Source organism: Chlamydotis macqueenii, chromosome 5 (assembly GCF_036417535.1).
Source record: "Chlamydotis macqueenii isolate bChlMac1 chromosome 5, bChlMac1.mat, whole genome shotgun sequence".
Taxonomy (NCBI): Eukaryota; Metazoa; Chordata; class Aves; order Otidiformes; family Otididae; genus Chlamydotis; species Chlamydotis macqueenii.
In genome coordinates, this window is record NC_141560.1 from 68,249,168 (window position 1) to 68,272,663 (window position 23,496).

Genomic DNA, 23,496 nt, shown 5'->3' on the forward strand with positions numbered 1-23,496 from the left:
CCCCCCCAGCGTTGTCTACGCCAAGAATAAATATTGGCCATAAAAATATAGTGGATTTTTTTTTATTAATTGAAAAAAAAAAAAAATCTGTGTGTATCTGTAATATTTCCCATTGCTAGTCAATGGCTACTGAATGCCGCGCAACTCCCCTGAGGATGCTGAAGGAAAAGGCGGTGTGGTCCGGTCCTGTCCAGCACCACCAGGTGGCAACAGCAGCCCAGCCAAGCCCCGCGCCAGCACGGGACCTGCAGGAACTGCTGCTTCCCCTTCTCCCTTCCTCTCAGCCCTACCCCGAGCTTTTTTTTTTTTTAAATTTGCTAGCAGTCAAATTCAGCGCAAGACTAATCACACATAATAAAAAGAAGCCCCAGAGCTATTCCTATTCCATGAGAGAGTCCAAAGATTTGGTCAAACCTAAGGAGCTCTCAAGAATCCATAAATGATCGCTTTTGCTGTCATGAGACCCCACCTGCAGTACTGCGTCCAGCTCTGGAACCCTCAACAAAAGAAGGACCTGGACTTGTTGGAGAGGGTCCAGAGGAAGCCACAAAGATGATCAGAGGGCTGGAGCAGCTCTCCAGGTGAGGCCAGGCTGAGAGAGCTGGGGCTGTTCAGCCTGGAGAAGAGGAGGCTCCGGGGAGACCTGATAGCGGCCTTCCAGTACCTCAAGGGGGCCTACAAGAAAGATGGGGAGAAACTCTTCAGCAGGGCCTCTTGTGACAGGATGAGGGGTAATGGTTTCAAAATAGAGAGTGGCAGATTCACACTGGATATAAGGAAGAAATCTTTTACAGTGAGGGTGGTGGAACACAGACACAGGTTGCCCACAAGGGGTCATGGAAGCCCCATCCCTGAAAACGTTGAAGGCCAGGTTGGACAGGGCTCTGAGCAACCTGATCTGGTTGGAGATGTCCTGGACAGCCCTTAAAGGTCCCTTCCAACTCTAAACCATTCTATGACTCTAAATCCTGCTCTTTTTGGCCAGAAGACGTAGCTGCCTCGTGCAGGCTCTATCCATTACCAAACCGAGCCCCCTTGGGTGTACGTCGGTTCAGAGTGAGAATGATGTGGCCCTGAATCTCCCATTACCTTTAAGCCACTTAATTTTCTTCTACAGCAAGGACACCATTACTTCTGTTTTGTAACTTCATGGAACTTCCTTAAGAAACAACACGACATACTCTCACGGTAATGGCACACAACACTACCCATCCACTATCCAAACACCGCATATATGCACAAAACCACGGAACTTCTGGAAAAACAGAAAAAGCAGATTCTTTTTGATGGCCTGAGAGCGACAGGAATACACCAGGCCTGTACTTGGACAGAAATCTAGATCAGAAAGGGTGCTACCTTCCTCAGCTTTCAATGAGTTTTCTACATAACTGAGTTAGGACTTGATGGTCTTATTTTACCAATTATTTTGTTCAAGTTTGATCAAGAGGCCGAGGTGGTTCAGTGTATGGAAATTAATTCCCATTGTAAACACAGGTATAGTTGCAGGCCTCACACTGGATTATGATGCTGTGAATCAAAGAGCAATCTGGCCTCATCCAGTATCCCAGGATTACAGCTTCTAAACTTCTTGGGCAGTTTAGCAAACAAATCTGTGGGTTTGGGTTTTTTTTAAACTGAGTTGTAGGAAGAATATATTCCTAGCTAAATTCACATATAAAGCTGCATCTCTGATCTGACCTCACCAGTATCCCACTTAGAGTTACAATAAGGTAGGCAAAAATCACAGTCACTGCTCTACACCTGCTTTTCAGACTTATTTACAGGCTGGCCCTGAGGGCTGAACGACTGCAAACTGCCAGTAACTTCCAGTTCCAGCACCACAAAGACCAACAGTGCAGTCTCTCCCTGGCAGTGATGCTTCTGGCTTGCGGGCATTAACTCACTGAGTCAAAAAAAACATTTCATACGATCCTAAAGCAGATCTTGAATAAATTGCATTGTTACACCAGTTCTCTGCTAAGATTTTTCTGTTAAATGAGCTGGACCCACACCCGCATCTCTTTGCACACCAGCTACTGAAGAGCTGGCACGGACAGCCAGGTCTCCATGAGGGGTCATCAGTCCTTCCTGAGCTGAGTTAGAGAAAGGGTTTTAACAAAACACAACAACTGATTATTTTAAACCAGCTATCTGACACAGACAATCCCTATCTCACGTGTTGTTTCACCTACAAGAATTCAGCCAATTCAGATGCACATGATAAACCATAAAACCCTGCCAGTTCTACCCAGTGCAGTGATCTGGAAGAGAAATCGGACCTCGGTCCTGCTCTGGAAGCAACACCTACCTGAAGCCTTCCATTTCTTCCGGCACGAGCCCACGCTCCACACTGACTTTCCCTGCTGTGGAGAGGCTGGGAAGCAGAAAGGGAAGCACCCACCTCCCATGTGCAGCTTCTTAAGGCCGATGAGCAACAGCAGCCAGTCCCACCCAGTGCCACCAGGAAGAGCTGAGTTAGCTGACTGGGAGGGAAAGAGAAGCCAGCTGCAAAATGTTAAGGCATGTTCTCGAACCAAGGGAGGGCTTGAGGTATTAACACTTTATCAAAAGTCTTATCCCAAACCTAGGAAAGGAAATGTGACTGCAGACAACAGAAGGTGGTGGAAGAAAAGGAGGAAAGGGAATGATATTTTCTTGGCCTCCACCCATCACTGTAGACTTTTAAAAATGAGCGCATTGATCCTTGGGATGCAAAGGATTTACCTATGCAGACATAAGGCCACTGGAAACATCTCCTGGTAGGCAAAACCCATTTTCTTGTCAGAGGAACAGCTGCTCAAATGCAACTTACACACCAGGACTTTTTGTCCCAAGTTGCTTTGGTCTTTAAGACCAGTTCCAGTATTGTCTGCAATTGTATTCATAAAGCTGAATTATGACCTTAACTGCAAAATATACTCTGTCTTCTTCAGAATTCAAAATAAGAAATCAGAATATGAAACTACCCACCGACTCCAGCTGCGATATGCTTGTTTTTTCACACTTTCACCCACACTCACTGGGAATTCAGTTCAAATATGACAACTTGAAAATTGGTTTTAATCACAACTAATACATGGAGGGGTTTTTTTCCCCCCCTCTCCTTTCGTTCCTGACATCCCATACGCACCCAAAATGTGCAGAGCGGCAGAAGGTGAGTCAAATACCTCTGACCGGACTCCAAGGCACCACACGCCTGAGCGACAGGTGTCAAGCTCTACAAAGCAAAACCAGATAAACAAGAAGAAACCCAAAACACGTGTTCTTCTGGGCACTCAGCCTCAGGCCTAACACCGCAGCTCCTCACCGCATCCACTGACACCTCTGTGCCATTCCTAGGCCAGAGGACAAACCTTCTCCTTTTCAGCCTCCTGAAGGGAAGCGATGCAATGCGGTACAACCGGCCGGACCGCCGCGTAAAAAGACGGCGTAAGTAGGGTTTGGCTGTGCGTTCAAACTGGTAAAATCTGCAAAGCTAAACACAAAGTCAACCTGCCGCACGCAGCAGCATGGTAGCGCTGCTTCCCTGGAAGCGCAGCTATTTTTAAGCTGCAGTAGCGATGTGAACTGCATAAATTACCATAATTCCAGCCCTCACAGATCCTTCTCAGCTGACTGTGTTACACGCCACGAATTAACACTGCAGATTTCTTGCTTCTGCTTAACGCGTTCAATCATGCAATTCATGGGGCTTAAAAATCCCCTTTTTCCATCCTCCAAAATCTCAACGGCCTTTTTTTACACTCCTCTTTGCCTTTTCAGGGCAGTGCTATCAAAGGCTTGGCTTTCACGACCAATCTCAAAAGGTCTTCATGTGTAACCGGTGGTTATGCGGCTTCGTAACCGCAGGACACCCTACTATTTTCTCCACTGGTGATTTTCTCCTCGTGGGCAGATGGCATGGAAGTGGAGTGCAGATGGTAACCCACAGCCCACAAACTCCTCATTATAATTTGCAATAGCATACGTAGCTCTTCAATTCTTATCTTCTCCTTAAATTCTTTGCAGCATTCAAGGATAAATTGTTGTTTTGAGAAGACACAGCCAAAAGTAACAATATCTGTTTATACCTTCGCCTACCAAAGAGGTAATGATGTGCCTCGTATCTTCAGAAGTTTTATTAAAATCCATAAATTATCAGTGGAAAGGATTTTTAAATCAAGTATCGCTTACTCAGATTCAACTATTACCTTAAGGGGAAAAAAAAAAAAAAATCAATGATAAGGAAAAAGCACATCACACTGAAGCATGAAGGCTTCAGAGTCACAGGGTTGGCTATTTAAGGTAATTTCATGGCTCCAGGTATCACTTTACCTGAGCGGCTTGGAATTATAATGGATTTATCTCTGCAGAACACCTGAGAGATAAGGGAGTTGCTGCTGACAAACCGCAGCAGGCAGCAACGTGGTGACTCGTCTGAAGCCACCGTGATGGCCTGTGGGTCTTCAGGGCTCACACACTCGCCACTGCATCCTCCCTGCCCTTCAAGGACCAAACCCCTTCTCGGCAGGAAGGCAAAGCTCAGAAGGAAGGCGACATAAAAACTGGTCTTATCACTCTTTCAAGCTTTTTCACAGCATGTCCCATCTGGTGGAACTGGCTTTCCTAACCTTTTGACCAGCTGGAAATGTCCTAAAAACAGCGAGTTAAAAATATCTGTGGTGGAAAATAGCAAGGAATGAAATACTAAGCATTAGAGGTCAAGCCAGGATCCCTGGAAAGTGTGTATTAATCAATGGAAAAGCATTAAAAGAAATAAACTTATTTCTTAGTCATAAAAAGAAAACAAACAAACCACCCAAGTGACATGGTTGATGAGGATTTACTAACTTGCAGTCAGCTCTCGCACACAGCGTGGATGAAAAGTCAGCTAATTCGCTCCCGTTCCAGAAGCCTGGCGTTAGACTTGATGAACACAAATAGCGTTGCTTGTTGGAAGTTTTGATCTGGTCCCAGACAATTGCTAATCCACGCCGCTCTACGTCAGCTGTAACGGAACCTTCTAAACCGCCTCAGGAAATGGTTTCTGTCTATTTAAAGGATGGATACAGGTTGCTTAAATAAATTTCCTGCCTTTAAGAGCAACCATTAGCAAACCTTTTTTTCAAATGGCTGAAATTATTTGCATAGTACACATCCAAAACATTCAGATGTTCAACTGAGTTATGGTATAAATACACTACAGCACAAATAATTTGGCTATGTAATACAGGTCTATAATCTTCCACAGCATGCGGGCACGCTAATGATCTTACCCATGGACAACACGACATGAAATAATGAAGTGTTTCATCACTGAGGGCAATTTATCCTGTCTACATTCATGGAAGAAGATTACACGACATCATCTTCTTAGGGGTTTCCCTTTCACAACAAAAAAAAAAATACAATGATCAGTTTTCCATGGGGAAGACGTGGCCTTTCTGTTGTACCGAGGTGACTTTCATGTCCTATCCACCAAATACAGCACTGGTGTCAGTGGAATAACTACATGGTATCTTCTAACATAGAGGTTTATAAAGGGCAACGGAAATGCTTGAACTTTAGATACAATATTGAAGGATTCACACGTGTCAAAAGAACCCAACAGATCTGTTTTCTCTGTAGCTTAATGGCTTGTGCTTGAAACTAGTCTTCAGAAGTGACCACTTGAAACCGCTGTTCCACAAGAAAGCCCGGCTCAAGTCGCGACTCGAGAGAATAAAAAAATCCCCAGAGGAAGAGAAAGCTCCATCGTAACTGCCTTAAGAAAGCCCTGACTTTGTGAAGTCCATCTTCATAGCACAGCATTTTGCCGTTTCTCCAAAGGAACGTTCAGAGCTCTTGAGCACGAGAGGCCCATCGCCTACAGAAAGGCAAGAGAATTCTGGCAGAGGATGAAATCCTGTGCCAGCATTTCTGATGCAGTAAGAGTGACTCTATCACACATCTGCTCCTCTGCGAGAAGCTGAATCTGCCTGTGACAAGGTCAATTTTGAGAAGGGTTGGTATTAAAAGATTATGCTCCCTCCATCCTCTCACTGAGGCTGTGCTAATTATTTCAGGGCAGCGAAGGAATTCTTTGATCCTCCAACGCTTCCTTCCCTCGCAAGGTGACGCTGGCTGCCAGCACAGCACCCAGAGAAAAGAAAAGGCACATCCTAATTCTGTAACTGTGGAATTAGCCATTTTCAACCTTGAAATTTAACCCTAAGAAATAGAGTATGCAGTAATCCATGTAATCCAGGCCTCTACACCTGTCCCTCTTCCAACTAATCTGGCCATCCTTCATCATGTCACATCTTAATTCAGAGTCCTGTCTGCTAAGGTCAGTGTAAGTGGATGCCCGGGAAGCCGCAACAAGTATTTGTCAGACGGCGGGAGCAATTGCTTCTTTTGTGAGCTCTGCAAGATACAGAAATATCAACGGAGAGCAAAGCCCTTCCCCAGCGACGCGCAAAAGATCTCTACAAACGTTCCGGGAAGCGGCGAAGAGATGGAATAAATAAATAAATAAATAAATGCCGCGTAGCCCTGGATAATGCGATCTGCTGGTATTAAGTTTTCTCCTGAAGGAGTTAAGTATATACCAGCTGCTCTACATTAAACCGAGCTGGCATTTCAAATCATGCAAATGAGCTGAGCTACCACCCGTTTCAGCCCGGCTTTTAACAGTGTTGCTATAAACGATGCAAAGTACTGGCCAAACCAAGCCCTGCCATTTCAGCTGCTGTCGGAGAAGAAAGGAGGAGGGAGGGTAACGGCACTGAGAGATGCTGCAGCTACTCACAAGATGGTTTACAAGAGACTCCTTCCACCGCAGGTATTGTTCACGCGACCGAAACCTGCACACGTGCGTGGACAGCCCAAGGCTTTCATTTGTTGAAAATCCATTTCTATAAGCTGCTGAGAACCACTGCAAAATTATCTAAAATTAAATGATTGGCCAGTAGAACACTGAACTTTCAAATCTCTCTCTGCTTAATGCTGCATAATAAAGGCTGAGTGGATCTGACGGGCCGTCAGCTCAGAAACGCTGACACAGCAGCCTTTGGGGAGCCGAGGGTGGCAGCAGTCCCCACCGTAACGCCTCACACCAACGCCTATTTCTCAAGCTATGAGGATAACAGATAGAAATCAGTGCTTGCTCGATGCAAACCCCATTTTCTGCTGAATTTCAGAGAGCTCAGGAGGCAACAAAGAGGACTAAATCTTATCTGCCTCATGTTGTTGTGGCCAAGAGATTAAGTTTCAGCACAAGTCTGAAACTGTACAGGAGTGAAGGATCTGCTGTTGAGTAGTCTCGGAGCTTTGTAGTCTGGCTTTTTGATTTCATGTGCCTTTTTTGCCCTTTTTTTTTTCTTTTTTTTTTTCCTCCTTTTTTTCAAGTGTCTACTGCTTCAAGTAACCTGCTCAACAAGGGGAAGCTGTGTTAAAAATAAGACACAGCTGCCTTGCTGCCTGATCTGATAAACCAAACCAAACCAAACCACTGGTGGGAACGGCCACGGGCATTACATCCCAGTGCCCGGTACCGTATATGCGCCACAACCCACGTCACCTCCAACAGGGTCGGTCTTCCAAGTCTCACCACCAAAATGCCTGTAAGCCAAGGATTTGGGGATCTCCAGGATGCCAAAAGCAACCCGCAGTGGAGGCAGCTGAAAGCCCACCACAGGACCCTCAGTGACCCCTAACACCCGAAGCTTGGGGAGCTGGTGGGATAGGACACAGGAGGCAGACCTGGCTCCCCTTTGTGGCCTGGGGTCCCCACGGAGCCTGGGGTCTCTCAGTGCCTCCGCGTGCCTCAGGCACCTACCGCAGCTTGGCCAGCGGGTCCCAAAGGCAAACACCTCAGAGAAAGGCACTGCACCTCCTAATTTGTCCCAGTATTCACAGTGTTTCCCATTGCCTGGCTCCACAGTAAGAAACAACCACAGGGAAAGGAGAAAATTCTGGGTAAGTCTCGCTCGAAGAAGATGCTTCCCTCCTTCAATTTTAAGTGCATTTTAATTCACAAAAAAAAATCCTCTTCCAGAAATTTCTGCTTTTTATGGCAACTAAATTCCCTTTCACCGGTTTGGAGTCGAAGTATTAAATCCTATAAAACAAATCACTCCATGTGGTGTCCAAACCCTACCAGGTAAAAGCTGAAAGGCTAGCACCTCTCACAGGCAACGGAAGGGAACCTCTCCCCTGCTGCAGCGAGGGAAGTTTGTATCCGACTGCTTGGAAATGGGAGCCTAGGCAACCGCTGCTCTTCCCTCTTGAAAAGCAGAAAGTGGTTTTGTTTTGTAAATTAAAGCAAATTCATTAGAATTCCCCTGAGGTTGTGTAGGGATAACTAGGAGGCTGCTGCCCCCCCTTTCCAGCTCCACGCTAGAGGCCAGGCACCTTTTTGCCAGCTTTCCTTGGCAGCGCTGGTTTGGCACATCGCCCCGCGGGACCGGACCCCTCCGTGCTCCAGAGCCCATCTCGGAGGAGTAAGACGTAGCAACGCCAAAAATACTCCTTCCCAAAATAATCCGTCCCAGTTAAGCCACCGACAAGTCTGGAATACGTATGGCCGTCCGGAGAAGCAGACTGACCCACGGTTATCGAGCGAGGAAAGAGAAGCCCCGTTCCAAGCTATGGCTTCAAATGGCCAATGCACATTTCATCTGGAAACGTATGTGACATTTCTAAAATTCGTTCTGAAGACTTGAATATCCGTAGGACTTTTTGCAATGAAGAATGACTTATCACTGAATCAAATTTGTCTTCCCAGACCAATCCATTAACGTTTGTTTCCACTAGCTACATTCAAAGCTGCACACTGGTCTTTGTGGATGCAGACGTGTCCTCTACATCTGTTCCAGGCCTTTAACCTCCGACACACACATACGGTTTCTGATCCCTACATTTCCCTACGAAAAATCCAACTTTGCATCACGCTACATTGGCCATGGAGGATTTCTGACTTGACATGACATGAATCTTTGTATCTGCTTGATCTTACAATACTCCGCCTGATGGTTGTCTACCTGCCAGAGGAAACAAATTTCCTCGACCCCTTGTACAAGTTGATCAGAAATGACGTCCTGGTAATTACTGTCATAATCTGAGAAACAGCCAAAATAGGTATGATGTGGAAAGACAGCTGTTACAATCTTGAAAAAATACTTGTACAAAACCAGTATTTAGCTCATCGGTACTGAAGTTACCTGTAGTTTGTAACAGCGGACATGGTTCAAGGGGACACGGCTAAAAGAAAAGGAATCCGCTTCTAAATATTTCTTTCAAGATATACAAGTGTAACAAAGTCTCAGTATCCATGTTCACCAGAAAATGTCACACAAGCTACATGAGGAACATGAAATCCCACCAGGCTATTCATTTTGTTCTACCAATGGGCAAGTATATACAATTAATAGATGGCAAAAAAACCAATTCAAAATAATTTCTGCACAGCACTTTCAGTAGAAGACAGGTGATCCTATCAGGGAAGATTCACCTCATCATGTGACATAGAATCATAGAATCATAGAATAGTTTGGATTGGAAGGGACCTTTAAAGGTCATCTAATCCAACCCCCCTGCAAGAAGCAGGGACATCTCCAACCAGATCAGGTTGCTCAGAGCCCTGTCCAACCTGGCCACATAAAAAGGTATTACAACTGAGAATTGTAATGCACGGTTATTCAAAAGGCAGATCTGTCAAACGGATGGTAGAACATCTGGAACACTGGCCCAGGTTGCCCAGAGAGGTGGTGGATGCCCCATCCCTGGAAACATTCCAGGCCAGGCTGGACGGGGCTCTGAGCAACCTGATCTGGTTGGAGATGTCCCTGCTCCTTGCAGGGGGGTTGGACTAGATGACCTTTAAAGGTCCCTTCAAACCCAAACCATTCTATGATTACAAGGAGGACGAGACGCTAGGAAACACTACAGATCCTCACATAGTTTAGCAATGAGACCACCACACTCCAAATCCCTTTAGTTTGAAGAACGGCCTCTGAAGAGCTCCATCACCGACATAAAATAGACTGCAAAGTGCTGAATACAAAAGGAATTATAATTCCAGCCTACACCTCTTCCACTTCTCTCAAAACAAAACGACAGGTGTCCCCAGACAGCCATCCTGGATTTTCTTCCTATGCATCTCTGAAAAATGTAGTTGCCTATAGGCAAAAAGGCCTTGTCAGCTCCTATAGCATTGTTAGAGAAAGGAGGAACAACAACATGGAAGTGATCGAGGAAGTTAGTTGAGTCCTGTTTGGAGAAAGCATAACCAAATCAACAAGATCCCAGTACCAGAACAGCTATTTCTGCAGCCGTGTAAGTCAGCTTGTCAAGGGCTGTTTAGGGTTTTTTGTTTCTTTCTTTGTTTACATAATATGAGAAACCCTGGATGCCTAGAACTAGATAGCTTTGTTGTCAGGTAGGTGAAACAAGGATCTCCAGCTTTCTCCAAGAAGGTTTTATGGCCCAGCTCCCTAATCGTCTGGGACAATCATGTCCAAGAACCCGTCCTTCCCCTACCCAAGGCATGAGGGACCCGTAATTCAAGGTCCTTGGCCTTCACTCCTGTGAGCTCCCAGAGCTCAAAGGAGGGACTACGAGTATTTAGTACCTTTATGAATAGACCAATTTCCACTTTCGAAGAAAATGCCAATGAATCTGTCAACTTACTGCCCAAGTATTCAGGCTTCAGAGACCCGACCGTGTTTTCTTGTCAAGCACAGCACTATCGCAACCAAACCAATACCTGCCAATCGCTAATTCCTTGCTCTCTACAGTCTGTAAATTTTCCTTCTTGCCTGTATAAAGTAAAACTTCAACAACTACTATCAGAAAGTACCCCATGGACTCTCTTTACAGCTGCTAGTTCCTCCAATACAGCCTACCTACAGGCAGTTCTGGAGCCTACACCATAGACATGAACTCACCACCACACACTTTTGGATTATACTATGGTGGCCAACACGTAAAGGACAAAACAAAGCAAATGAGCCAATATTAGTGGCAGGAGAGATAAAATATGGAGACTTATGAACTCTTTCCAACTTGTAGCCATAGCTGTACAGAAAAAACCCACGCAAGCTGAGGATAGGAAGAAGACTTAAGGAAGCGTTCAAGACAAGGGATGGACACAGGGAGTAAACAAGACATTGTCAAAATATTGTTGATATTACAGTCCAAAACTGAACACTCACAGGGGAAAAATTCCTGGTAAAAGCACATTTTGAAATCCAGAAGTTAGATATTTTTTCCTTTCATGTATTGTTTTCCCACACATTGCTTCCAATTCTAAAATAACCCAAAAGTAAAATGAAAAATAATCCAAGGACAACACACCTAAAAATACTTTCAAGAGGGGAAAAAAAAAAAAAGTGAAATCGGAGTAAAACTTCAGGTCTCAGCCTGTTTTAAAATAAGAAGTGGCCTGTTTTCTCAATTATTTATTTTAATAAATGGTTTATTTGTTTTAAGTTTTAGCAGTTATTTCCATGCCTATGCTTTACAAAACTGAAGAAACTGAGAATGTTTCCACAAACTATTTCAGAAAGAACAATTTACAGATAAAATTAGAGGCATACAAGTAAGTGCCAGTGTTTGACCGAATTCCAGTTCTTGGTGAATGGAAAACCAGCAGCTTCCTGTTACAAAATGTACCAACAGTTCACGTCTAATAATACACATAAAGTCTGACCAGTTATATACTTCAAATATAGATGTTTCTAAAAATAATATTCAAGCAGGGTATTTTTAGCCAGGTGAACTTCTCAGGAGAATGAATCAGAGTTTGGTTGAGATTCTGCAGTTTGCTGCAAGGAAAAAAATACACTAATGGGTTAAATTTTAAGAGCATCTCTTGATTTATACCAGAGTAAAAGTAAAACGTTTAGCCCCAAAGCTTAAATAAGCAAAAAACAAGTGGGAAAAATAGAGGAAAACACATCCTGCCATTAAAAGCCCAACTATCACTTTATTCAAAACTGTATCTTCTTAAACAGTACTTAGAGTGTTTATTCTGTGTTGCAAGTTTGGGAAGTTCAAGCAGAATAATTATTGATTCCAATCCCTCCTTAATTTCTTCCCTTTGGTAGGAAAAAAAGAAGGACTTGTAGGCTAAAAGCATTGAAATACAAACTAAACAGAGATTTTAAACCTAGTGGTGTGATAATCTGGAAAGTGAAATTACAGAGTAGACTGTTTCTCAAAGGACTCTTCACAGGAAATAAAAAATAGCCAAAAGCAGCTCTGAATTTCCAAAACAAAGAACCGAATCCACCTTTCCTGTCCCAATAAGAGAAAGGCTTTCTTTTCTGATACCCTCTGCACAGAAAAAAAGAGCACAGGTAGTGATGGTCTCAGTGTTGTTTCTTTTTGGTACTTCTCAGGTATTCGCAACTTGGGAAAGGTTCATGTTTTGTTTACCAGACAACTTCTTTATAATTTGATTTTTTTTTTCTTTTTGAGAAGTAAAGCCCAGGTTTAGTGCCAAGAGTTTTAAAAACCAGTATCAGTTTTTCTCCTCCACTAACATCCTTGTACCTCTCTGCATCTCCAGGAAATTCCTTTCGGATAAGTTTTGTATTTCACACCACCTGATTTTTGATGAGAGCATTTTGCAGCAGACTAGAGAACATTACTTCATGATGAGCTCCATAAAGCATGGCAGCGTGGTTTTCAGCCACTGAGAACACCCGTACAGCTCAAGCAGTGCCTGTGCTAGGTCTATCATACACACGGGTGCTTTCGTCTTTCCGGTTCCTCACATTACACTTGCTTTTCAAATTATAACTATTTTATCCGTATTTGAACATTGACAAACTATATAAAATATATCAGTTAGCAACTGGATAGGTAGAAAGACTGAATGTTTCTCTGTTGAAGCCAATTTTAGTTCAAACAAGCCTCCAGGAGAGACTGAGTGTCTAACAGAACTGGACTTCAACACGTACATCAAGAAGGAGAAGTTCTGTGGAACACACAATGGACAAACAATCTAGGAAAAGTAAGAAGCAAAACTCTAAAAGCTGTTCAAAGAACTTCACCAGTGCAGCCAGGGAGGTAAAGGAAGGCCAGGAGAAAGAAAGTATGGGAAAAAACAAAATTAACCCATTTCTGATTAGAGGACAGCTGGACCCAAGTGTCCTGCTTGGGCGCTGCCGTACATCAAGTGCCAGAGCAGAAGATTATAAAAATCACTTGCTAAGACAGGGACAAAGAAGGTGAGAGTGTTCACTGAAGAAAGAGCGTTTTATGGAGTAAGCTCACAGTTTCAAGGACAGAGGGAGAACACGTGGACACCATACGCATACGCATTTTGAACTGATTAACAAGTAGCAGCAAAGGAGAAAGATAATCTAATAGCCAGGGGACTGGCTAGGAATTTTCTATAGCACTGCAGACTTCACGACCTTGGGTAAGTCTCTTTGTGCCTTAGCCATTCATTTCTGAAAGAAGTACAATACCCCTGCTGCTAAGGAGTGTGCTCTTAGGTTAAGTGTATTAAAATTTGGAAGCCCCTTAGGTATTACCTATGAGCAGAGATCAGAGAAATAGCATAAAAATAAAACAAATCAGAAGCAGGAAAAAAGGTCATATTAAATTACTATTTCAAGTAAAAACCAGGGTGAATTTAACAGCAGCATTATTAGCTCAACAGTAAACATCGTTGGAAATCCCGTCTCAGGCAATTTGACGGTGGAGGTACTGAACTTGGGAAGGAACATTACACAACAACCAAATGCTCCTTTACTTAAGAACTGTTGCAATCAAACTGAAATCAGAGCAAAAACCCATTTTCACTCATTATGCAGCACAATTGAAAACTGAATGGAAGTTTGAATCCAAGCGACCCTTTGCATATTCTAAATGAAAACCCAAGGACGAAAGAACTTGCTGAGTTTACAATGCAGTCTCACATCGTTTGTTCAAAGGCTGGGCATTAAAACAGGGTAGCTCTTTTTATTAAAAGATAGATCACTGAAAACTCCATGCTAATTACCACAAAGAAACCCTTAAGAACTGGGGTTTTGTTTTCTATCTGGTAACATTTCATTTGGAACAACTCAAAATTTAATATTTACTGGTATCTATATACAAACATTACCAAAACCATTGTAATCATAAATAAAAGAATAATAATTTGGCTACATAATAGTCTCAGATTACTTACAGTGTGTCAAAAAAATGCATCAGAGAAAGACACGGCAAGGTTTTTTCCATAGGAATGTACTTAGGTCCATAACTATAATTATATAAGCAAGCTCATTAATACTAATTTAAAATAATTTTAGTTATATATTTTTGATAGCCTGAATCTACAGTTTTTCTTAGATTTTCCCAGCTCTTCAGTAAAATTTCTCCTTTGTACACACAGAATCATAGAACCATAGAATGGTTTGGGTTGGAAGGGACCTTTAAAGGCCATCCAGTCCAACCCCCCTGCAAGGAGCAGGGACATCTCCAACCAGATCAGGTTGCTCAGAGTCCCAGCCAACCTGGCCTGGAATGTTTCCAGGGATGGAGCTTCTACATCCTGAACATGACCTCATTTGGTTTCTTCCAAGATTGCAAAAAACTATATTTTATGGTTAAGTTATCAGTATTACTGACCACATTTCTCATAACTTCTTGGCTCAGCAGTGGTGGTGAAAGCCCATGTTATATCACTGAGGCAGCTCATAGTGGCACTGAAACCAGCCGATGTACATCTGACCTGAAATTGGGTCCAGATCAGGATTTGCTTGATTCCTATCCCTTCTGCAAGATGGCTCTGCAGGAAAACTGTGAAGCACAGTATCACGCACAAGAATGGCTAATGCATGTGAGAAAGGAAGGCGTAATTTCTCTGCAATACACTTAATTAATCCTTCTCCCTATGAAGCGTCACATTAGCAAGACAGTGATACAGAAGTATAAATAGCTTCTGATAAAATTAATTAAAATATTTTAAAGTAATTATTAATATCTGAACTATATGAATCCAAACTTCATTTGGATTGCTAATGGCATGGGAATAGGAGAAGGCTAACCAACACCCAACAGACTGCAAAAGTCACACGTGGCTCACGAAAGAGTCGATGAGCACCTACATTTGAAGTGTGGAAAAATACTGGCACAACCTCTTAAGTAACCGATTTGTGAGTAGCTAGAGTACTTCAACACAGCACACAACTGACGGAAAAATCCTTTTAAATTTTTTCAGCAGTGTGCTATCAACCTAGGAAAGGCTATCCAATAGATTTTTTGCAGGGATCTGCAATGAAGTTTCTCTACCAACTCCATTCCATACCGTTGTCATTGACTCAGACTACAGAATGGCTGATGAGAAAAACCCAGGATCACTTCTAACCTTGACAGTTATTACAAGTATTTTTGGAGCAGACCCCAGATCTAGAATACCCTGGATGTAGATGATCTTCACAAAATAGGAAAGAAGGACTGAATCACCAGAAGAAAAATCTAGTGTAAGACTATCAAACAGTGAGAACTAGACCACCCCAGATCTAGACTGCCCCAGTTAACAGGATCTTCACAAATTTGGAAAGCGATGTGAAGAAGCTGAACAAGGTGGTTTTATTGCAGACAATGGCATCTATCCAGTTGTGAACTGAATTCCTAAAACAAGGTCTATCCAGGCAAACGGAAAAGAGGTCAGTAGGTTGCACAAAGCTGTGAGAGTTCTAGAAATCCTGAGAGAAAAGGTTAAAAGAACTAGGTTTGTCTAGCGCAGAGAAAGAGAAAAGCAAGAGAGAACATGCTAACACCTAGTGAGCATCTGCCTTGCACATCCACCAACAGAGAACTGTCTAACTTTCAGCAAATGAAGACATTTGCAAAGAAATAACAAAACCCACCCCCACCTCTCCCTGCTAATTATGAAGGACAGTTATAGGTAATTGCTGAATACACATACTTTAATACCAGGCTAAATAGGTGCCTGCCAACATTGAAGTGTTCTACGGGGAATGTGGGACCAATGACCCAGTAAGGACCCAGTAAGGTCCCAGTGCTTTTAGGACTGCTGCAATTACTCCAGATACAAACTGTAATTATATTTTAGGTTCTGCAGGGAATGAAAATGAAGAAGCTAGAGAATACAACATAGCAGCAATAAACACAATAATTAAATCCATGATCTCCTTTGGTGGCTTTCACAATAACATGGCAACAGACCGTATTCCTGGAACGATATCTTCCTTCTCGCATTTCGCACGAACAATTTTACCAGGCCCATGGACTTCTAATTGGCAATTACTCCTGTCTTAACTAACTAATGCAAATTTAGTAGCCAAATGCATATGACTTTTTCAGAATAACTAATAAATACCATTTCGTATATGAGAGATCACTATCTTGCTATCTACTTGACTGAAGTTTCTCTGGTAACAAAGTTAAATATTTCCAAAACAATGCCCTCTAAATACGGGTACAATTTACTGGCGGTGTTTTCAAATTAGACAAAATAAGCACCAGTGCAGCAGTAGGATACCGTTGTGCACAACACGGGGAATTTAATATGGAAAAATGAATGGAGTGTGTATATCAGTGACAATAAAACAGGAACGACTCGGCCATGATTCATCGACTGAAGATTTCCGACTAGCATTTACAATGGGCTTGATGCTAAAACCCTCCGACCTTTCTTTGGAAAGTGCCCCTGAAATACTCTGAAGAATGCTTTTTATAAATTGCACAGCATTTGAAATCACAGGTTGCCCTTATATGGCCTTAAGGCACGTAACTTCCACTCACTATAAAATCCAGCTTACACGTGCAAAACCATATCAAGAAGATAAAAAAAAAAATAAAATTGAGAAGTTTTCACTGACACCACACTTCTTAAGTGGGACACCTTGATTTTCAGCATATTTTTAAAATGAGTACTTTAATGAATACCACCCGCAGTGCCCATGTTCTCTGAAGAATCAGGCCTAAGAAAGGCTCCATCTGGCACCAAAAAAGCTCATGAACATAGCACTGGTGTGCAAGTGGCTTGCAACATGCTCAACCAGCATCAGAACATGGTCTGGTGTCTTCACGCTGTGACTTCTGGTCTGTGCACTAGACACAGCCTCTTCTTCAGAAAAAATCAATAAACTAAGTGCAGGGAAAAAGGCATTCAGAGTGGAAGTATACATACACCATGATGAGAGAGAAAAACTCATGTTCACAAATCGCTATCCCATATAGGATAGACAGGTACCCCATCTACCTGTTTCAGCCCTCCCATCATCTCTTTCCCTGTAAGCAGATGTCCTAAACACAAGGTCAAGTCACTTCTGTACACGCAAGGGAATTTTGTATTATGTAGTGCAAAGAGGACCAACTTCAACAGGATTAAGAGCAACTCCCTAAAATACTCCCAGAACATCCTGCGGCTTGTTGATTATGAAACCCTCCAGAGATATGATAGGAGTCTGAATGCCCTCATGTTGAAATAGAAGCTGAACTCAGACGGCCCGGTCTCAGAGGGAATGCTCTAACCACTAAGCAGTCGTACAAAAGCCACGCTTCTCTGCCACTTGTGTTGAAAGTGGCCTGATATCACCTTGGGTTTTGATGGAAATAGCTTATGTCCCCAACTCCAAGAGAAGCGTTTGGGGCTGCAGATCTCAAGTTAAGCCTCAGCAAGGAATACAGCTCAAGTCAAATAGATTTTAGTAATTTTTGTTTCTTCTCTTCGTTTGTTTTTTTTTCCAAGTGTCACAATCTCTTTTTAATTCTCTCTCCACCCACACAGGAGGATATTATGTCCTTCCCTGTGGGCTGCAAACTCCATGTGGGGACCAAGATCCACCAAAGATGGGTGCCAAAACACTTGGCATCAGTCCAGCTTGTGGATCTAAACTCAAAATGTCACGATAAGAATACAACTTATACAGGGGATGCCAGATGCCTGCACAGTAGAATGGTGAGGACCATATTGGTACTTCAGATAAAATATCCAGAGAAGCAAGTGATCACCCTCATAGGACACGTCTATGATTCTTGAGATAATTAGTCCTAGCGCAGTGTTTAATACTAAACCTTACTAAGCTTGATTTTCAGAAAGCACTTCTGCACCTGGATGTAGCTGAAGGTTTTCCAAGATAACAATGCCTCAGCTGCTGATACACCATCTGGCAGCTGCCCATCCATCCCATTCCTCCTCCCTTGGGAGGGAGGGACAGGAGAAAAAGAGGAGAACGTTGCCCTTGATACAACCGATCTGGAATAATCTCACTTCAGACATAGACCGACGTTCCAAATTACTACCTTGAATGGCAAAGACCTGCATGCTTACGGGGGCAGAGGGATCAAAGTTGGATCAATAAGAATAACAAAAAAAGGACTTGTGTTTATTGAAGATAATGGATAGCGAAACAAACCTCACTGGATCACACCTTAAAAGGTGCTGGTCATCTGCTAACGCTCCTACCCAAATGAGGTTCCTGAGAATGACAAAGCTTAGGATTTCTCCCACTGCTGAAGTTATTCGAAAACTCAACATTATCTGAAATGCCTTTGGCCAAAATCACTCCCTGTTTAAATATAGCCAGTTAGCATGAAGACCCTTTCATCATCAGGGTATTAATAAAATGGAGTTTGCTTCACATCTGTGTAAGGGTTAAAACCACCATAGTGTTCCCCTTCCTGCCGCTAACGGCTGCCACTGGCAGGATCTCCCTCACGACAGTCTATTATAAGATGAGAAAGTATTTACGGATAACAATCACCTCTGCATGAATGTAAATTTCTGTGCAGAAACCAAGGTGTGTCTGAGAGAAGGAGCAGCATATAATGAGATTTTGCTGACATTTCAAAATCATGAGGACAGACTCTAGCACAAGGAGTCAGGGGGAAGAGCATTTGTTTCTCTCCTAAGAACAAGATGTGATGCGCAGGTCGGTCTGTCTGCTGCCACCACCCTGCCACCAGTACTTGTCTGTCTCCTTTTCCTGCTCTCAGTCCCTCAGGAACAGCTACAGTCGTATTTGTCTGGCCTGAGCAGCCCAATACGGCACCCTGTCTACCAGCAATGAAAGTGCAGCACATCCTAAAATTCAGGGCACGGGGCCGAACACGCCCAGTCAGCAGTCACACTTGTCTTAAGAGAACAGGGTTACGAGGCCATAGAGTTGAAAATCTGGGTGGTAGGGATCACCCATTATTCCTTAGGGAAGGAAAAGAGGAAAGAAAAAAAAAAAAAAGAAAGTATCTGTCATCATTTGCCTGTCCCACTATAATGGTGTCACCTTCTACTGGGCTCAGATATCAGTAGAAGCAGCTTGTAATGTACAGGGCTGTTGCCAAAATACCTCACGCTGCTATACAGCGCTCTCTGTAGAACGCTAATCAATTCTGCTCGCTGCAGCAGACCATCTGCTCTGCGCACGCCGTAGTACGCTAACACGTACGGTCTGCTCACGCTGCTGTTGAGCACGCTGGGGCATCAGCGGTACAAGGCAAGCCGAGCCGTGCTGAACACGTTGCTATGCTGACAAAAATTACATGAGCTGAAGAACGTACATTTCTCCTCCCTACACAGGAAGCAGTATATATAAAAATGCATCAGAAAACTGATAGACATTAAAGGGAAACGTAAAAAATGCCCACTGATAGTGTGCTGCACCTATGATGTCATGCCCATATAGCATGAAAACATACAATTCCACTTGAGCATTCATTTCCTACATAATCTATTTAATTAGCTGCACTGGGAACGACAAGCACACTGCAGCTGAACATCAAGCACTGCCTGCCATTCACTCCACACACAACTACAGATACAAAACGTCCACACGACTCGCGCTCCAGCACAGTACGTGACCAAACACAAAACGCATTCACGACAACCAGCAATCTTTCCCCATCCCAGGCACGCGACCCAGCCATTACAATCAGCACCTACAGAAAGAACACAAAGAGCACATCCCAGAAACACCATCTCCACCGTCTCCTTTCCACAAATCCCCCAAGTTCCAGCAAAGGCAACAGAGGAGGCAACATGAGCGAGGAGCTCCCACAGTAGCATCCCTCACCACCCCACCATCGGCTCCCCCCCGCTGACAAAAATCACAAAGCCATCCCTTGGTGACACATGCCACTACGGGGAAAATAACACATCCCACCACTGCAAACAGATGTTACCACACGCACACGTACGGTCTCACTGCCGTTCACACCACCGCTATCTACCTGCGAAAACCTGCCGCGCACATTCAATACAGAAATGAATTCTCGCATCCCCCACCCCAACATCTGGTGCTTTCTAACCTGTGTGTCAAATCCATTTTCTACCGAGCTACTCTTCCTCGGTGGGAGCCCATCTCCTGCGTTTTCTTGTCCATTAGGAGATTTGAGAGGAATCTGGCTGGAATACAATGGCTTCGTCACCTCCACCTTGTTCCCAAACTTCAGGTAACAGGGCTGTGGGATGGTCCTGGCTGTCGGGACGTGCAGGATCGGAGCAGCGCTGTGTACGGGTTTAGGTAGTCCCGATTTCATTTTGGAGGCTACCAGGATGGCTGGCATTTTCTCTTTCTGCTTTCCTAACACGTTTCTGTCAGCAGCAGCAGAGGCAGCAGGCAGGGAGAGAGAAAAGGACACGTTGGGGAAGCTGCTCTATGCTAAGGCAGCCTGGTTCACTGCAGGGATCTCCAAAACCAGCTTAGAATTTAAAGCCAACCAAAAAAAAAAAAAAAAAAGAAAAAAAAAAAAAGAAAAGCACTTTGAGACTAAAATATCTCCCAGGTATATCTGCCAGCCTTCCACCTGTTTCCTCTAATTTGATTTTCAGTTCTTCACCACTATCCTCCTTCCTATTTCTGCCGTTATTTAACTCGCTCCTTCCTTTCTCTGGCTGACTCCCGTAATTTTCTTCCCTGGAAATGGGGAGACTTTCACTCCATTATCTCCTCACCGCATCTCCAAAGTGAGGCAGCCTTTTGGAATTTATAAGGGGGAAAAAAAAAAAAGAAAAAAAAAAAAAAGGTGTGGGGGGGGGAGCCTGCTGCTGCATATGCTTCCCCTTCCGTATGCACTAGAGAGCGAGCGGGATTTCCAGCTTAAGATGTCTTTCTTCAGCCTTAGCCAAGAAGCAGATGTAGCTCAGTGTGTTAATGACTGATGCCCTTGGAGAGCAGCCCCAGCGAACCAAGCTTCTTAAGCCTGAGGAGCTGCGAACAGGACCACGATGCTGGAGCAGGAGGAGAAACGTCGGCTGACAGCGATTTTAAATAAAAATCAGCCACTGGCCACTACATTTCCCGGCTCCCCCGGTGCCGGTCATGAAAATCTGGAGGTGGAAAAATGAAAATAAAATCAAATCAAAGCCACTCAAGCTGTCAGACGGCGGGGAGAGCAGCCGCCGCTTCACGCTCCCCTCCCGCAGTGGAGCGGCCCCCGCTCTGCCGGGGCGGGGAGCGGGGGGGGCGGACGGGACCATCCCGGGATGGGGGGGGCGGCGGCGGCTGCCTCGCGCAACGGGCGGGCAGGGCGCCGCCCCCGGATTGGCCCTGCCCGCTCCAAGCAGGAACAAAAAAAAAAAAAAAATTTAAATATATTTATATATATCTCTCTCTCTGCAGGGGTAGGAGTGGCTTCAAGTGCTGCGGCGGGCAGGGAACTCGGCTGCAAAACGGGTCGGCGGGATCTCGGGATGCTGCACCCGTTTCTTTTTGAAATTTAAAAAAAAAAAAACATCGAAACAACAAAAAAAACCCGCTTTCAAATAAAAACACCTGGAGGTGAGTCATTGTTCGGCGCTGTCCGGGAAAAGCGCCGCTGCCGGCGCACACAGGAACGTGAATCAGCGCAGTAACGCAGCCCCGTTACAGCAACACTCGCACCCGGCTTTTTGGAGTCTTTCTGTGCCCCGGGTTTCTCCCCACGCTGCTCCGCAGGTGCCAGGATCCCTTACAGTCCCCAGATCCCTTATTCCCGCCAAGCGTTACAGGCTTTTGAGCCGCACACGTCCCTCTTTCGGCCCACCGCCCACCATCCCAGGGCGCAGGATCACCCAGGCCCGTGTTCCCGGACCGGGGACGCTCGAGGCACCCGGAGATGGCCCAGGCCTCCTAAGGGGGTCTTAGCACCGGGACCTACAGTGCCACAGCACCCACTTTTCGGACACCCAAAGGCTTTGAGTTACCACATAGGCTTCTTATGTTATACACGGGGACGCGAGGGCGCCTCAGGATAATATTCGCAAAGCCAACACAAGACATGGAAGACAAAGGTGCGTTTTAAACCCCATCCTCATTGCAGCCCCAGCCATCGCGCTATTTCCCAAGGTGGGGCACTTCCCCCACCTCCTTATTCTCACCTCGCCCTCCTCCTGAAGACCACATCCCTACACCACCGCCTGGGAGGCAGGGACAGCAGCGATCCCAGCAAGCGAGGAGAAGACGTGAGCCCAGCCTTGAAATACTTGAAATACGCGCTGGGTGAGCACCCAGCCCCTAGAGCTACTGCTCAGCAGGACGGAGGAAGCACAGCCCCACGGCCCTGCCCCGGCCGGGCTGCGAGGAGAAGGACGGCCGAAGCACACTCCACGACCCGTTCCAAGGGGAGCTGGGACCTACCTTGACTTTTGGGAGAGGTTCACATGTGCAAAACCCAGGTTTTTACCTCTGGGATTCTTCTAGTAGACAAATTCGGCATTTCTGAACTGTAGGTGTCTCAAGGACTAGGCAGCAGGATTAGGATAGCATTTTAGGAAGTGGAAATCAGATGAGACCTGCATACTGGATCCTTCTGTGGATGTCATCTTAAATGACTTACCCAGGGTTACACAGTGAGTAAGTGGCAGAACTGGAAATTAAAGTCGAAACGTGTCTTCTACTCATTACAAAATACTCTTCTTCCTCAACACCACAATGTAAAATGGTCTGTCTCCATGAACAGAGCAGTTGCAGAAGGCTGTACTATGTGGGGGCGTTGTTTGTTGTTGCTGGTTTGGGTTTTTTTGTTTGCTGCGGGTTTTGGGGTTTTTTTTTTTGACATATCTCACATTAACTAGATGATTTAAAACCAAAAGCAAACCCTGGACACACGATCACTGCTTTCTGCCATCTCCCACACAGCGCGGCCCCGACTGCCTAACTCAAGCTCTCACAGCACACAAGAGGCCCACGTGTTAACTGGAGCTCGGGTTGTTGCTGGATTTTTCGGCACATGTGCTTTCATATATACCAACTCTGCAGGCTGCTTTGTATTAACTCGAAGAGCGTAATTCTTTGTCGCTGTTGTTGTTTTTACGAATAACTGCTTTCACCCTCATCTCTTTATCCACTAATCTCACATTGGAAAGTGCACGTCTCTCTTCACCCATCTCACTGCGACGGATATTCTCATGTTTACTTCCCTGCCGTAACACCACGCGCAGCGTCAGCTTAAACATAACTGTATAGAAAATTTCAAAGCCCAACAACTCGATAAAGAAGGATTTACCATACGAAAGGACTGGTAGTTATGGGAGCAGAAATGTGTCAAGTGCTTCGATACCATTTCCATTGTTCAGTGCTTGCTAGCTAAGAG

General features: G+C 44.5%; 1 protein-coding gene across 6 annotated transcripts in view; it reads right to left on the reverse strand.

Moving 5' to 3' along the window:
- Positions 1 to 20,557, reverse strand: part of NAV2 (neuron navigator 2) — a 220,714-nt gene extending 200,157 nt beyond the window's left edge. For all 6 annotated transcript variants that reach the window (XM_086748544.1, XM_086748545.1, XM_086748542.1 and 3 more), the window contains exon 1: positions 20,233 to 20,557. In XM_086748544.1, the coding sequence (XP_086604670.1) occupies positions 20,233 to 20,490 (258 nt within the window). In that variant the 5' untranslated portion in view covers positions 20,491 to 20,557. The remainder of the gene's footprint in view (positions 1 to 20,232) is intronic.
- Between the last annotated feature and the right edge of the window lie 2,939 nt (positions 20,558 to 23,496).